The 14,220-nt window shown below is 43.7% G+C and overlaps 1 protein-coding gene across 2 annotated transcripts in view; it reads left to right on the plus strand.

Annotated features, from left to right (window-relative positions):
- Window positions 1–14,220, plus strand: part of slx4ip (SLX4 interacting protein) — a 31,319-nt gene that overhangs the window by 3,225 nt on the left and 13,874 nt on the right. For both annotated transcript variants that reach the window (XM_020098350.2, XM_020098359.2), the window contains 2 exons: window positions 5,361–5,450; window positions 5,784–5,910. In XM_020098350.2, the coding sequence (XP_019953909.2) occupies window positions 5,361–5,450; window positions 5,784–5,910 (217 nt within the window). The remainder of the gene's footprint in view (window positions 1–5,360; window positions 5,451–5,783; window positions 5,911–14,220) is intronic.

The raw sequence follows: 14,220 nt of genomic DNA on the forward strand, positions 1-14,220 counted from the left end.
TGAGGATTATTGAAGCAATTATGAGTTATGTTCTTGAATTATCCATGCCATCTCCAGTAGGATGTACAGCAGTATGTTTTACAATCCTTTCTCCTAAAATGTTTTCAAGGCAGCTCCTTCCCTGGTCTGTGGAACTGCAGGAGGGGCTGGTATGCTTCTTCTTAAGTAGGCTCAGACTATATAGTGACCTGCCACTTCACAGACCTCCTGAAAAGGGCCTCCAGGCTAAAATGCTGATCCACTGAAGCACTTGCTTTCTTCTAGGACATTGCTGCGGCAGAACCCTGCAATCTGCCTTCTATTAGCAATATGCACTGCTGACTTTCTAACCATCTAATGCAGTAGGCTGAGACAGAGACCAAAGTGTTTTTTAAGAATAGAAAGTTTGAGGTATCACAGAGAAGTTTAATGTCAGAGGTTTATGTGCTGTTCAGTGTTGTTGTCACACGGACCACACATCATGCTTCTGTACCAAATCATTGCAGTTTGAGTTTTGCCATTTTCCAACTTAGGGAATCTTTTACAAGAGAAGGTGACAGTGTTAAAAAAAAAAAAAAAGCCCCTTTCATCTCAACACTGCTCCATATTACCATACAGAATTCATATTTCCTAATGAGGCCAAATACTTCTCAGCCTGCTGTTTCGGTCTGCCTACCAGTTTCTCTAGGATGTGACGGCCGGAATTTTGTTTGCCCTGTGTTACCTGGAGATATTCCTGTCTATTCTTGCTGCTGGAATCCCACGCCTGGGTTGTGTCCCATTTTATCATCATATAAAGAGAACTCAGGTGTGTTAACCTTCACCTGAATGATGGGAGCTTTGCACACAAAATGCTTCCATGTACTCTGTAAATAACATTCGCCTCAGTAATAGTCACGTCTCAAGCTTCACTGCTCAGTATCTGGCAGGATAAAAAATTGGAACATAGAAATGTCTTTTTTTTTTTTTAAGGGGGAAACCCAGGTGACTCACAGCACAGAGAGCGCAGACAAATAAGGCCTGAGAGCAGGGTTGTCCCACCCACAGATCTAAAGAGCTCCCTTGGGTTCTTTGCAGACTTGCAGAAAAGAGAGAGAACGTCAGAAAAAGAGAGAGACAAAGGGAAAGTGGGAGAGAGGCAAGTTTTATTGAGTGAGACCGCATCAGCTGCCCCTTCTTTCCCAATGTAAACATCTGTGGCTGGTTAGTGTTAGCCTCTGAGCTAAGTGCAGTCCGAGAAGGTCTGGTTCTTATACGGCGCGATAGCAATGGCAAAGGGCAGCGAGGTGGGGAGGCGGGTGAAGCCGCTCATAGAGATTTGGGCCCCGTGCCCAACTTGGAGCAGCACAGACGGGAGGACGGAGAGCCGGGTCTTGGGGAAAGATAAGGGAAGGTAGAGAGTGTTTTGGGAACTGAGAGTGATATACACCAGAGCCCTGAAGACCAGAAAAGGGAAAGAAGACATCAGTGAGTCTGAGTCAGGGGTTGTTTATTTACAGACAGGAAATATGAAGTATATATAGAGGATTTTTTGCATGTTGTGTAGTGTGGACTTTGTGCAACTTTTGGCTCAAACATTTATTATGTTGTAGTCTTGGTTAACCCTTTGTTTCCTGCAGGCCACAGCTATCAGATTGGCAGTGTATGGGAGAATTAGGATAGAGAAGTTGAGCTTAGCCTGCAGGAAGACTTGGTTCTATTCATTCAGTGTGTGACAGCACACAAAGATGGCACAATAAAGGATTTGGTATTAAGTAGCGCTCCTTGCTGCCTCTCATTCAGGCTTCAGCCTCTGTTCATAACTCTAAAAGGCCTGTGCAAAACAGAGAACAAAGCAGTGGTGGCCCACTTTAGTATGCATGAAAAGAGTAACTTCCTCTAGAACTTGGCCCTTTATCAAACCTCTCTTTCCACCAACAGTGACAGTTGCTCTGAGTATCGCCTCAAATGTGTTCATGCAAAGTACAGCTTTAGTGAGTATACGGGATGTTTCATTTTCAGATTACATTACTCAAAGAAGTCCTTGTGGTCTGATTTACTACAACTAGAAAGTAGTAGGCTGCTTGCACAAATCTGACTAAAGATGGACTGCTGGGCTTTAAGGGGGGGTATGTGGAGGTCATAGTTCATGGCAGAGTTCAGCTTAGAGATCCACTGGTCACTCTTTGTGCTGCAAGTTGACAAATTTAGACCACATGATGTGATTGTAGGCTTTGTGTGAGATTCTGCTGCTTTTGTGTCTTATCTGCCACACACCACAAATGTTCTTTGTAAAAGCTCTGCTAGCTGCACATAAACAGCCTGGACTCACCGATTGACACTTAGTGGGAAATGTGTGTCTCCAGCAAACCACAAGTTCTCCTGGCCAAATTAATAGTTTTTCTCATTAGTGTGATTGCATTAGTTTGCATTCCTGACAAAATCCCCCGTATCACATGCTTTTTTTGTGTAAGGGGCAGACCAGTGTTTATCATTAATGTCCAGTTCCCAGTCGAGTCTTGTCCGCCGCTCTAATGTGATAAAAGGAAGTTAGTCTAAGGCTCGCTAGATGTCTGGCTTTCAGCCAAAAACACATTCAATCAAAAGCTCAGAAACCGCTTTAAGAGATGCAGCGCCCCTTCAAGAGGACCACTCTAAACCTTATACTGCCCCTTCTGTCCAAGTTATTGACTAATTCTGAGCTATATAGTGCCCTTTCAGGTACTTACACAGGTAGGGAGCAGAATATTAGAAACATCCCTCATTGTCCAATAACACACCAATAACAATTACACAACAATAACTATAAAACACCAATAATATACCATCATTCTCTATGACCTTAATAATCAGGACGTGAATGACCATTTCCCTGACACACTGTCAACAAAAATTGAACATTAAAAGTTAAGGAATAATTGCAGGGCCACTACACATAATTAAGTGGCATCTCATTCAACATTGTACAGTTCAGATCTTATACTTATCTGTAATGCCATTCTTCAAAACATTTCAGGTCAGGATACCAAAACACATCCAGCGTGTGTCAATTCCATCCCCAAGAAACCACAGTGGGGCTCGTCCTCTGGTTGGGTGCTGTTTGGATTGACAGGGTCTTGACCCTCCGTTGCTAGGCTCTCCCACACACTGGTAATTGTTGGGGGCAGTCAGCTCAGCCCACCAGTCATCCGTGGACTGACATGAGACAAAGGGCAGGGGATAGAGAGAGTACTGATCTATGGGGACACGCTGATTCTGACAGGCAGCATGCACACATTTCTGGTCCATCGCATTTTTTGCTTTGTATGTTTTTCTACATCAACTTCTCTTTTGTTTACAGTAATTCTTCTACGAAGTGCTCCTGTGTTTTTTACAGTGAATATTTTCCAAGTGGATATTTTTGTTGTTACCACATGTTAATGCTCTGACTTCTGTTCCCACATATTTCAGGATATAGAGGGATGAGTCAGAGGATCACAGATTAATGCACTGTGTTTTTAAGAGACTTAGAACAAATTAGTTTCCGATTAGTCTTGATGACACTGATGCAGAGACTTCAGTACAAGCTGGCACACATTTGGAGGTTAGCGCTTGACATATTCTGCAGAGCAAGGAGCAATTGAAATGTTCGCTGTTCAGTCATATGGTGGCGCCCTCTCCTCTATTTGACCTGCATGTCAACTTGAGGAGAAATAAGGAGCAGCTTCACTTCAATTAATATTTATTAAAACACAATGAAAAAAGAAAATCCTCTAGTTTGGAAAAATACTAAATATCATGCAGCTTGATTTGCTCTGAGCATGCATCTTTTTTTGATCTATTGATTGGATTTATGGATTATCAGGCAAGGGATCTAAAGGATAACATGCTAAACTGAATAACACTTATTTTCAACATGGCCCCAAGATCTTCAAAGACACACAAGACATTCAAAACTCAACAATATTATCCTAAAATCCAAAACACATCACCACAGTTTAAGAATAGAAATAATAAACTCCCACATCAAAACACAAGGACGGCTCAAGTAACAACGCCATTGCAGATTTCATTAAAATTCTGTTCCATGAAAAATCCTAATCTGTAACAGAAGGCTGATCCACAACTATCAGTATAAAAAAGGAGCTTCTGGCTGCAGTGCATATAAACACTGATAGATGTTTTTTTTCTATCACCTTCAGTCTGTTCCTAAATTTAGCTGTAAAACCACTGTACCAAGCAAATCGTGCGTAATAGAAATGGCAGGGTATCAGTGTTTTCCCTTTAAGGAGGAGTTAAGGTAAGTTATTCCAAAGATGAGGAGACAACTGGACAGAGTTTGGAGTTGGAAAGTGTGGACCTGTGTCCAGATTTAGGATTTAAGTAGCACAGGCCTTCTCCCACACACCCTGTTCATTCATTGACTCATGTCATCATGAGAGCGGGCCGTAGGAAGATCTCTCACGTCTGTGTTGTAGAATTTGGTCATTCTGTCTCAGCTCTGGGGACGAGCTCGGCTCAGTACAAAGCTCTTAGTGTGCATAAGTATTCCCTATTACGAAATGAATAACCTCTCCTCTGTTTGCGCATACTTTTTTCCAGTTCTACGGTCTGAGGCTGAAATATGCTTTTGTCTTTAGAAAATGATATTTTTGCTACCCCACTCATTTCAATGTTTTTTGCTTCATTATCACTTTAGGGCAGTACTTGTTGCTCCTCTGTGTCAAGTTGTGGGTGGTCTCAGTCCATCCATTACTGCCTTGTCCAGGCAGAGGCGAAGTTCACACGAGACCCACATCCATTTGCTCTGTGCAGCGGGCAGCTTTTGCACTCATGTGTAAACCATAATCAGGCTAGCCTGAGAGAGATGTAACAGCAACTTAACCAGCCGCGGCATTTCTGGCCTCCCCGTCCCTTATAGCTTATTGTCGTTGACACAATGACGTTGCGCTTCAGGAATCCACTCTGCAGCTACTCAGCTTGCTACGCCACTCAAAAAGTTGTAGTGCAGAAGTGTAGAAACATGGAGTGCTTTAGGGTAGTTTTACCACTTCCCTGGTACAAAGTAGCATAATCCTCATTTATGTGGAACATCTTTAGACTTTTTTTTATGTTGCTTATTGTGACCTGAGGCATTGCAAAGTGTATATATAGTGCGGGAACATACTTTTTACGCTGGGAGAGGAGAAATTTGAGGAGACAGACAGGACCATAGTATTTTGTAAAGAGATGGTAGCGAGATGGCTAGACAGAGAAACAGGAGGGAGGGGACTTGCTGTGAGAGGCCTGGGGTGATGTTTGAGGACATAGGGGGTCGTTGTGGTTTGTCTCGCTGTCAATCACCCACACTCTGATTTCCTTTGTTGTCCGTGAGCTTAATGCCACTCGGCAACCTGTGGCTGTCCTTCCTCTTTGTGTTACAGTGTGGGAATTTTGCTGTGCTGGTGGATCTCCACGTTCTGCCCCTGGGCGGCCAAGAGGACGGCAGCTGGTTTACTACGGACCACATTGAGGTACAGACACAGGGATAAGGGCGTGCGTGTGAATAAGTGTGTGACTGAATATATGGCTTCTGTTCTGCTGGGGGCCTTTTCAAAGGACAGCAGTAGCGTGGAATCTAAAATGACTTTAAGCTTTCTGTCTTTTCTTCTCAGGGGTTTTCATTGTCGCAAAACTGTTCCCATCTCTCCACCTAGCCAGTAGCCACCTGTGGAGTTAGTTGCCTTACAGGCCAAAAATTGGGACTCTTACTGTCCTGTTGTTTGCCTGCGCTCATCAATAATAATTTGTGAAATGAAATTACAAAAAAAACTTACTATACTGAAATATGTCCTGACTGTTTGTAGGAGGTTACAGCCCTGGTGCAAGATGCTGTGGACAACAGGGTTAAGCAGTACACAGAGTCCCTCCACAAGAGAAGACAACTCAAGCAAAAGAAGGAGCTGGCACCTGCTTCAGCCTTTTTTGTGAAAGGTACCACATCATCATGTGACCCTCATTACACTCCACCAAATATTCTTGGTATTTATCGTGAGATAATTTTTGAAATTACCATGATTCATCATTGTGTAGAATGTTTTTCCTTCTTTAATGTGTTGACTTTTACTCGAATCGTTAATTAAAATTTGCGTTTGATGACTATGAGTTCTATTTATTCTGTTTTGAATTTGTTGTTGCTCATTCCTCTGGAGTGAAGTCATTACTGTCTTCGCTTGTCTTGTCTTAGGTGTGTCTGTCATGAACTCTTTAATAAGTAAAATGATTTATTTTGGCTCAAAACCATTATTTATTCTTTTGAAAGTCAGTGCAGAGATGTGGCTGCGTGCATGGAGGTGGGTCATTGAGCCATGTGAGCAGGATGGGAATGAAATAACAAAGCAGTCTAAAAAATATTTCAAGGCTACCTTTTTGAGGAGAGTGTAGGTGGAGAACTAGTTGGGACATGGTGGCTATCTACGCCCAGGGTGTGGACGCAAGAGCTGATAGAAGTTTTTATTCAGTGTTGCACTGTTTAACTTGGCACATCTCAGATGCATTTACACATGTGAGATGTTAAATCCATTAAAATGGGTTATGTTCGTTACCCTTCTGGTTTCAGTGATGCTGGCACACCTGTGTTTTCTACACTTGTGCATAACTGGATGACACAGAAAGTGGTTGCCACATACAAACATACACAGAGACATATATCATTTTTTTTGCCAATGTAATCAAGCAGATTCAATTCTTCCCTATTAATCCAAAGCAATTACATTCCCCCAGCCACCCACGCACATGCCTTTGAAGCACTTTAAGCCAGGCTTCAGAGGAACCCCCAGCTGCGTGTTGTAAGGCAGAAAGGTTTGTCACAGGTAGCAGTTAAGGGCAGTTAAAGTGGGTTCTCTCAGCAGGGCAGGCTGACTGTGAGAGTGGGATTACAGGGCAGTTGGCTCATAAAGTTTCTCCTGTGGCTGCAGCTCTGCCTCTCACGCTACTCCCCTCCACTTAAACAGCGTATGCATGTGTGTTTATGTTGTTCTACACAGATGCATGTGTACATGGGGTACACGTGCATGCAACCAGGTGCTCAGACACATCGAAACCAGTGAGAATCAGAGGGAGCGTTAGTGTGTTGGCGAGATATAGCCTCCCCCTGGGCTAGGTGTGAACAGGCTAACAGTGTAAGGTTACTGAAAAGCCTGACTCATATTCCCCATGACAGACTGAGGAGAGACAGACATGTCTAATGATGGAGATCACAGACTGAAGCCCCATGCAGACACTTGTGTGCACACATTCACACACTGTGTTGAACAAAGGGACTATCAATATTTCAGAGGTGAAATATGCGTGTAAAATGATTAAGCTCCTTGTAGCTCTGCCAAAAAGAATGTAACCAGTGGAACATGAGTCCATACCATATCAGAGAATTCCCCCCTCTCAGAACATGAAAAGGTATTGTATAGTGCTTCAAACTGGCCTACACAGTTCATCTGCTGGAGTCCCATTAAAAGTCTTAAGTGAGTGTAGTGACATTCTTGGTCTTTTCATTGTCCCATGTGAGGGAGGCAGCAGCGCAGTAAAGGTGGAGACTGTGACTGTGAGAAGTGAGCAGGCAGGCAGGAGCCATAAAAAGGGGGTGGACGGACTACAGGCTTAGGGAGGGAAGCCCAGCAAACCTCAGGGTGGGTATTAAGCATTGGGGTCGTCTGTTCTGCAAGCAGGTCAAACGCTAACCTCCTAATCCTCACAGGACTTTCAAACTGTCCGTAGCAGGGAGTGGAAGCCGCTTTTCTGCATGTATCTGTTTCAGCAGAAGACCTATTTGCATCTGTGTGTAGCATTGTGTTATTTGAGAGCAGAATTAAGCTGGATATCCTGGAGTGAGACATATATGCGCAGGAACACATGCAAATGCATGTTGTTGCATATAGAGAAAGGTGTCGGGTGGGGTAGTACGGGTGTCTGGGCCAAGAATAGGCGGATGGAGTGTGGTGCTATGTGTGGGTTGGGATGGGAGGGGGTCTGCGGGTCTTCTATGAGGCGGCGTTTGAGCTGGTGCCAGTGTGAAATCACAGGGGCTTCCGCCAACCGACAGCAGTAAGAACAGCGTAACAGCCTCAGCTGTTGGCACTTCAAATGAGCCATCAACAGCTTTTAACATTCCAAGGCCCTTCAGTGCAAGTGTTTGTATCTGAGTTATCTCTATGGGTTATTGTATTCATGTACTTCTTCTATGTTAGGTGCATATATACGTGTGTGTGTGTGTGTGTGTGTACGTGTGTACGTGTGTACGTGTGTACGTGTGTGTGTAGCACCCAGTGAACATGTCAGAGCAGGGCTTATCCCATGTCTTCTGCCAACATAAATCCAAGTCATTTCTTCAAATCTCAGCTGCAGGGGCCAATTTCCAACTGACAGCCCCCCTTCTTCAATTTTTTTTACCCAGGCTATTTGAGACTTCATGATTAGCTCATAGTGATGTGATTTATTTATGTTTTTAGAGAGATGAACAGAGGGAACTTTTCCCACCAAGCATTTTGGCTCTGGACAAGCAGAGTGGACATTTTCGACTTTAGAAGCCCAAGGAAGGGGATCTTGGGAGAGGCCTCTCACATTCTCCCTGGTAGACCGTGAGGAACACACCCACATTTCTCAGAGTAATTACTGATCGAAAATGAGCGGATAATAGGTTCTCTGCTTTGAGAAATACATTTTTGTCATTTGATTCGATATTTGAGTAAACAGGATGGTGGTTATGTTCTACAACAAAACGAGTGTCACAGTGATCTTCATGAAGATGCCATAGTTCTTCTAAAAACCTCTTCATGACAGACATGGTCCTTTGACACAACACCATGCTACACCAACTGCCCAAGAAACTGTTGCAGATTATTGTATATTCTCAGATATTAACAGTGTACTACTGCATTTGATTAGATCTTTTGTACTTCCAGTTCTGATTGTGCTTTATCTTGATTTCCATTTGCTCTAGTATTGCTTCAACTCAGGGGGATATTAATTTTGTGGTTCATATATTTGTGTGTATGTGCAAAATGTAAACCGAGAAGGCTCATTTTACACGGATTTAGTTAACATGCCATTTCAAACCGCCCAAGCACATTACCAGATGTCCGATGTCTACTATTAGTATTGATACAGCCACATTGATCTCCCCTTGTGAGGCAGGGCTCGGGTACAGCTCAGCCGGGTGTTTGAGTCTTCCTAAAAGTCGGAGGAGTTAGAGGAACGTCGGCAGAGTGGTACCTAGAGTCCATTTTAGCCCATGGCAGAGCTGGTTCCTTCCTCCTCTCTCTGCACAGGTGCCAGGGCTTAGAGGGAGGGAACACCTGCCAGCCTCTTTCCCCATGGCCACGGCAGGCTAGAGAGGCATTTTCCCAGGCTCCCCAGATGAATGGTCACTAATAGCCGTGGGAGAGGGCTTTGCGAGTGCTGCACAGTGTACCACTGACTCCTCTTGGCAGCCCCATGAAGGGGGCTTAAGGCAGCCTGGCCATGGCCGTTGCGGGAAAAGCACAAGTGTTGCTGGATAGCTTTACCGTTGGAGAATGTGTTTTCGAATGACCATCTCCCTCCCTGTGAACAAAGCAGAGTACGTGCAGGGACCAAAAGGGAGATGGTTGATTTTTGCTCTGGCCTGTCATAGATTCAGCTGTATTTGGCTTCTTTGGCTCTTTGAAAGCCTGTGGGCTAAAGCATTTTATCAAATCTGGAAAAAAAACGCTCAGTGAGAATCAATTGACGCCAACTTTTCAGCCTCCTGCCGTGAACGTTCACGTTGCATTTCTGACAATGCAGAGGTCATTTTGTTGTGATAACCTGCATTAACCCATTTTGTTTCGTCTGAGTGCTACTGCAACTATTACTATTTATGTGAGTGGTAGTTATGTGGGATCTGGTCTGTAAATAGAGAGGCATGCCTGTGGCAGAGTTACCTGCCCCGCTCTGTGTTACTAGGCGTGAGGCAGGCTGGGATTAAGGCTCAGGGAAAATGGAGACCTGTGACAGGAACAAAGGAATTCCAAGGCCCAGGCTGGAAATGGATCCTGATCAGAGTCGCTGCTCCAGCCAGCCTGTCCCTCTGCCCGCTAGCCCACCCTCTCCTAGCCCCTGCTGGGCAACCCCCTTCCCCCTGGTGCTTTGTGGTGTTGCTGTGGCTCTTTAAATCCTTCCTGTAAGCCCCTGGCCTTACTCAGCAGCAATGCATAGGACAGTGTGACTCCACTGTTAACCCCCCTCCCCATTATTACATACATGTGCGCAAACTTTTGTTCTATTTCTTTTTTTCTTTTTTTTTTCATTTTACTTTAAGGCTTTTATGCACCCTCTCCTCTCCTGTGCCCTCCATGTCTGCCCTTCTCTGCTGTCCTTGTGTCGTCTTTTTCTCACTTTCTCTACTTCTCAGTCTCCGCAGGGTCAGCTGCAGTCTCTTAGGACACAACCGCAATCCCCGCCATAGCTGTCACACCACACTCTGTTCCCATATAATTAGGGCCTGAGCCTGAGCCTGAGCACGGATCACATTCATGTGACTGTTCCCCCTTTACCACAATCTGGTCTGGGAGACGGCACACACTCTCTTGAACTCATGCTAAGTGTTCAGCTTGACCAGAATGCCTTGTTTCAGGAATTACTGAAATGTTTTAGAAGATGTCGTTGTTTTCCAGTGCTCTTTCCTTCACTTCAGAAGAAACGACCCCTGTCACATGCTCTTGTGAGCTCTGTGGGTTTTGTTTTCTTGAGGGCAGGTGACAGTATACTACAGTCTGCCAAATTTGCCTGGTGTTGTCAGGGACAGTCTGAAAATACTTAAAACAACAATATAATTCAGAACCTCAGTCAAAATAGTCCTACTTCCTACATCTTTTCCTCATTGTTTTACTCTCCTCTTATCATGAGACACATGGTTGCAAAATCTAGATAGAATTACCCTGTGTGCCATGGTTCATCTATTTGGGTTTATAAACACAGGCCAGCAGATTTACAGAGGACCCAGCAGGCAGAGACAGCTTTCTTGCAATGAGACCTTGATCTAAGTTTTAAAGGGGCAGCACAGTGCATAACTCAAGTCCACAAACTGCTCTGCACAACATTAATCCAACGGAGCTTAACGCAATATAAGCAGTTTGCATCCTCCTCTTTCTGAGTGGTAGTTAATATAAACAGAGGCCGAGCTTTTAGAGATTTGCGGCCTGTTGGGATAATTAAGATATAATGATGATTGAATATGACATTTTGTATTGTGACTTAAATTCTCTCATCAGATTATGTTTCTGAAAAATAGATTTCCCCCCCCCGATAATTTTTCTGTGCTCCACAATGCTCCCCACCACTTTAGTCACATGCTGCATTATGGGTTGGCCTGAGCTACCATGCTGCGGCGTATTTTGTAACTGTGATGAAGGGGTCACCCAAATGTTAAATTGAACGCTCATGTGCAAATATTGTTTCAGGTGGACGTTGTGCAGGATGATAAGGCACAGTGCTCCGCAACGGCCGTAGTTACAGTTACACACAGAGAGTGATGTCCTTCCAGGAAAGCCCCCACTTACATATGGGTAACTTCCTCATGCTCTCCCATCCTTCCCCACTCCTCCCCGCTCTCTCGCTCTCTCGCTCTAAGCCCCAACTCTCCACCCACACTTTAGGACGGAGGAAGGGGGTCCACTTCAAAGCAGAGATGTCAAAAGAGCAGGAGTTTCAGGCACTGATGTCCGACTGTCCTGCTGATTCAACTCCTGTTCGTAAAGGGGTTTGCGTGGGAATTGCAGTTATCCTGACATATAATCATACATTTACATGCACACTGGAAACACGGTTAATGAGAGAAATCAGGTTACCGCAGGAAATCGGAGAATGCCTTTACATGCACTGCAATAACCAGGTTAATGTAGAGTCTGCATTCAAATGCAGCTGCTGGGTAATCACATTTCCTTCCTTGTTTTCTTGCCATGTTTCTGGACCAGCACTGGCACTGGCACTGCAGTAATGATATATAGTAAAGCAAAGCAGAAGAGGTTTTTTTTTAATTTTTGGTGGAAACATTTGGACTAACTGAAAGGCCACTCAATTCTTTCCTTATTGTGAATCGGATTCAGGACAACCCTGGATTAAAGAAAATAATATTCTGTTCATCTGTGTCCTATTTAGGCTAACTTACTTTAGTTTGGATTTTAGTTGAGCTCACGACTGAACTATTTTGCATACAAACACTACAAGTTATTATCCGTGGGCATTGTTGGCACTATGATACTCCCTTATGTGTCCAAAGTATTATTGCCAATTTGCCTGGTTTCCTGTTACAAACCAACTTAGGCATGAAAATTGGTTTCCTTTAGCAGAAACTACCTGTGTTCAAGGGTTTCCCCCATTATAGAAATGATTTCTCTTGACTTCAATGATATCAGGTTACTGCAGAAAGGTAATTTAAGTGCATATACTAGAGTTGGGGCGATATGCAAAAACTATCCAATTGGCCACTGTCAGTATCGGCGAATGTAATTATGGATTATGACTACTTGTTCCCGGATGTCACTTCACTGCTCTGTGAGAAAATATATGTACATTTGTGTTCATGAACACCATATTATGTATTTGTCTTGTATAGTCTGAGTCTGCACATGTTTCTGATGACATTGTGTTTGTGCATCTGCATGTCTGCATGAGAGTGAGAGAGATAGACGAAGAAAGCGAGGGAGTCAGGATGGAATGAATGAATGAATATATATATATTTAATTTAATTTAATGTAATAAATAGTTTTTGTAGTAAGTATGTTCATATAAACAGTTGAATTTATTCTTGAGGGGGCAGACTATAATATCAGCAAAATAAAATGAGAAATCGGCCAAACAATTGGCGATGGACTCAGCATATCACAGATAGACAATATATTCGTTGTAACTTTTACAGTGACAATGACAATAAAGTCTTATCTTATCTTATCTTATATTCGTTCAGTCGCCCAACCATGGCATAAACCATATGTTAATGCACTGAGAGGACACACTCACTGAAGTATTCCTCATTAATGGCCATGAACCAACTGTGGTCAGTCTAATACATGTCTAGGACCTTATAGGAACCACCGGAGGAATCTTCCATATCAGAGGAGAAATGCTCATAGATCCCTGTATGCAACAGCAGGGGCTGTCAAGAATGTAGATTGTGAGAAAGAAACTGTTTTCTACGTCTGCTGTAATGATCTCAGGATATGACTGAAGTTAATGAAGTCTTTTCCATGGGGACTTACCTTTGACCCTGCTCTCAATTCTTCCCATCTCTCTTCCATTTTACATTTCGAGTCACACTGGATGTCTTATGGTTTGTTGACTTTTCTTTCCTCTCATTGTTTTTCCAGGAAGTGGTGAAAGCTGCAGGCATGTGTGTGTGTGTGTGTGTGTGTGTGTGTGTGTGTGTGTGTGTGTGTGTGTGTGTGTGTGTGTGTGTGTGTGTGTGTGTGTGTGTGTGTGTGTGTGTGTGTGTGTGTCAAAATTACAGTATTCGAGCCTTGGCACCAGCCTTGTGGAGTCTGTCTTTTTTCTGTAGTTGTCCTGTGGTATATTACAAGATGGTCGAAGTCTCTCCATACAAGCGGTTACGATATTATCTACCACATTTCTGAAAACATGGCGTGCAAGCTTGTTTACTGTTTGATTTGACCTATCATAATATTGTCATGCATTGGGTTTCAAAGCAATTAAGCAAGGCCATCTTCTCTTGAAGGAAGAACAAATGAAACCCTTTAAAGTCTCCGCTCTACAGATTTGGGTATTGCACCACTGTGGGCCACAGTTGCCACAGAAAGGGGCCGATCATTCCCACAGGAGGCACCAGCAAACTGTTTGCTCGAGAGAAACATGAATGTAAGCTTAACATGAGAGAACCCGGGCAGAGGGCCAAGAGCAACGCTGCGCTGCGCAGGACGTTATAAAGTTGGAGCAACAGCTGATGTCTCGGACCGTGGTGTTGTGCTGGTTCCCAACCCTGTATCCAGACATCCCTGTCAAAGTTGTCCTGGGAATTGGCTCACTCAAACCACCAGGGAAAGCAATGAGAATAGTTGCAGAGCTAGACATGAGGAAAAAGAGTCCAGTGGACTAAATCAAAGCCTCTAAAAACATGGAAAGCCGTGAGTCTGTATTGAAAGATGCTTGATCCCTGGACCCAAAATGATCAGGGGAAACAAAACAGATACAGATCTGCATTCCTCTCTCGGTAGATATCCAGTGTGCAATGCATGATCACTGCTTTGCTATTTGAAAAATGAAAGAAAAAAAAAGAT

The sequence above is a fragment of the Paralichthys olivaceus genome, chromosome 14 (genome assembly GCF_024713975.1).
Source record: "Paralichthys olivaceus isolate ysfri-2021 chromosome 14, ASM2471397v2, whole genome shotgun sequence".
NCBI lineage: Eukaryota > Metazoa > Chordata > Actinopteri > Pleuronectiformes > Paralichthyidae > Paralichthys > Paralichthys olivaceus.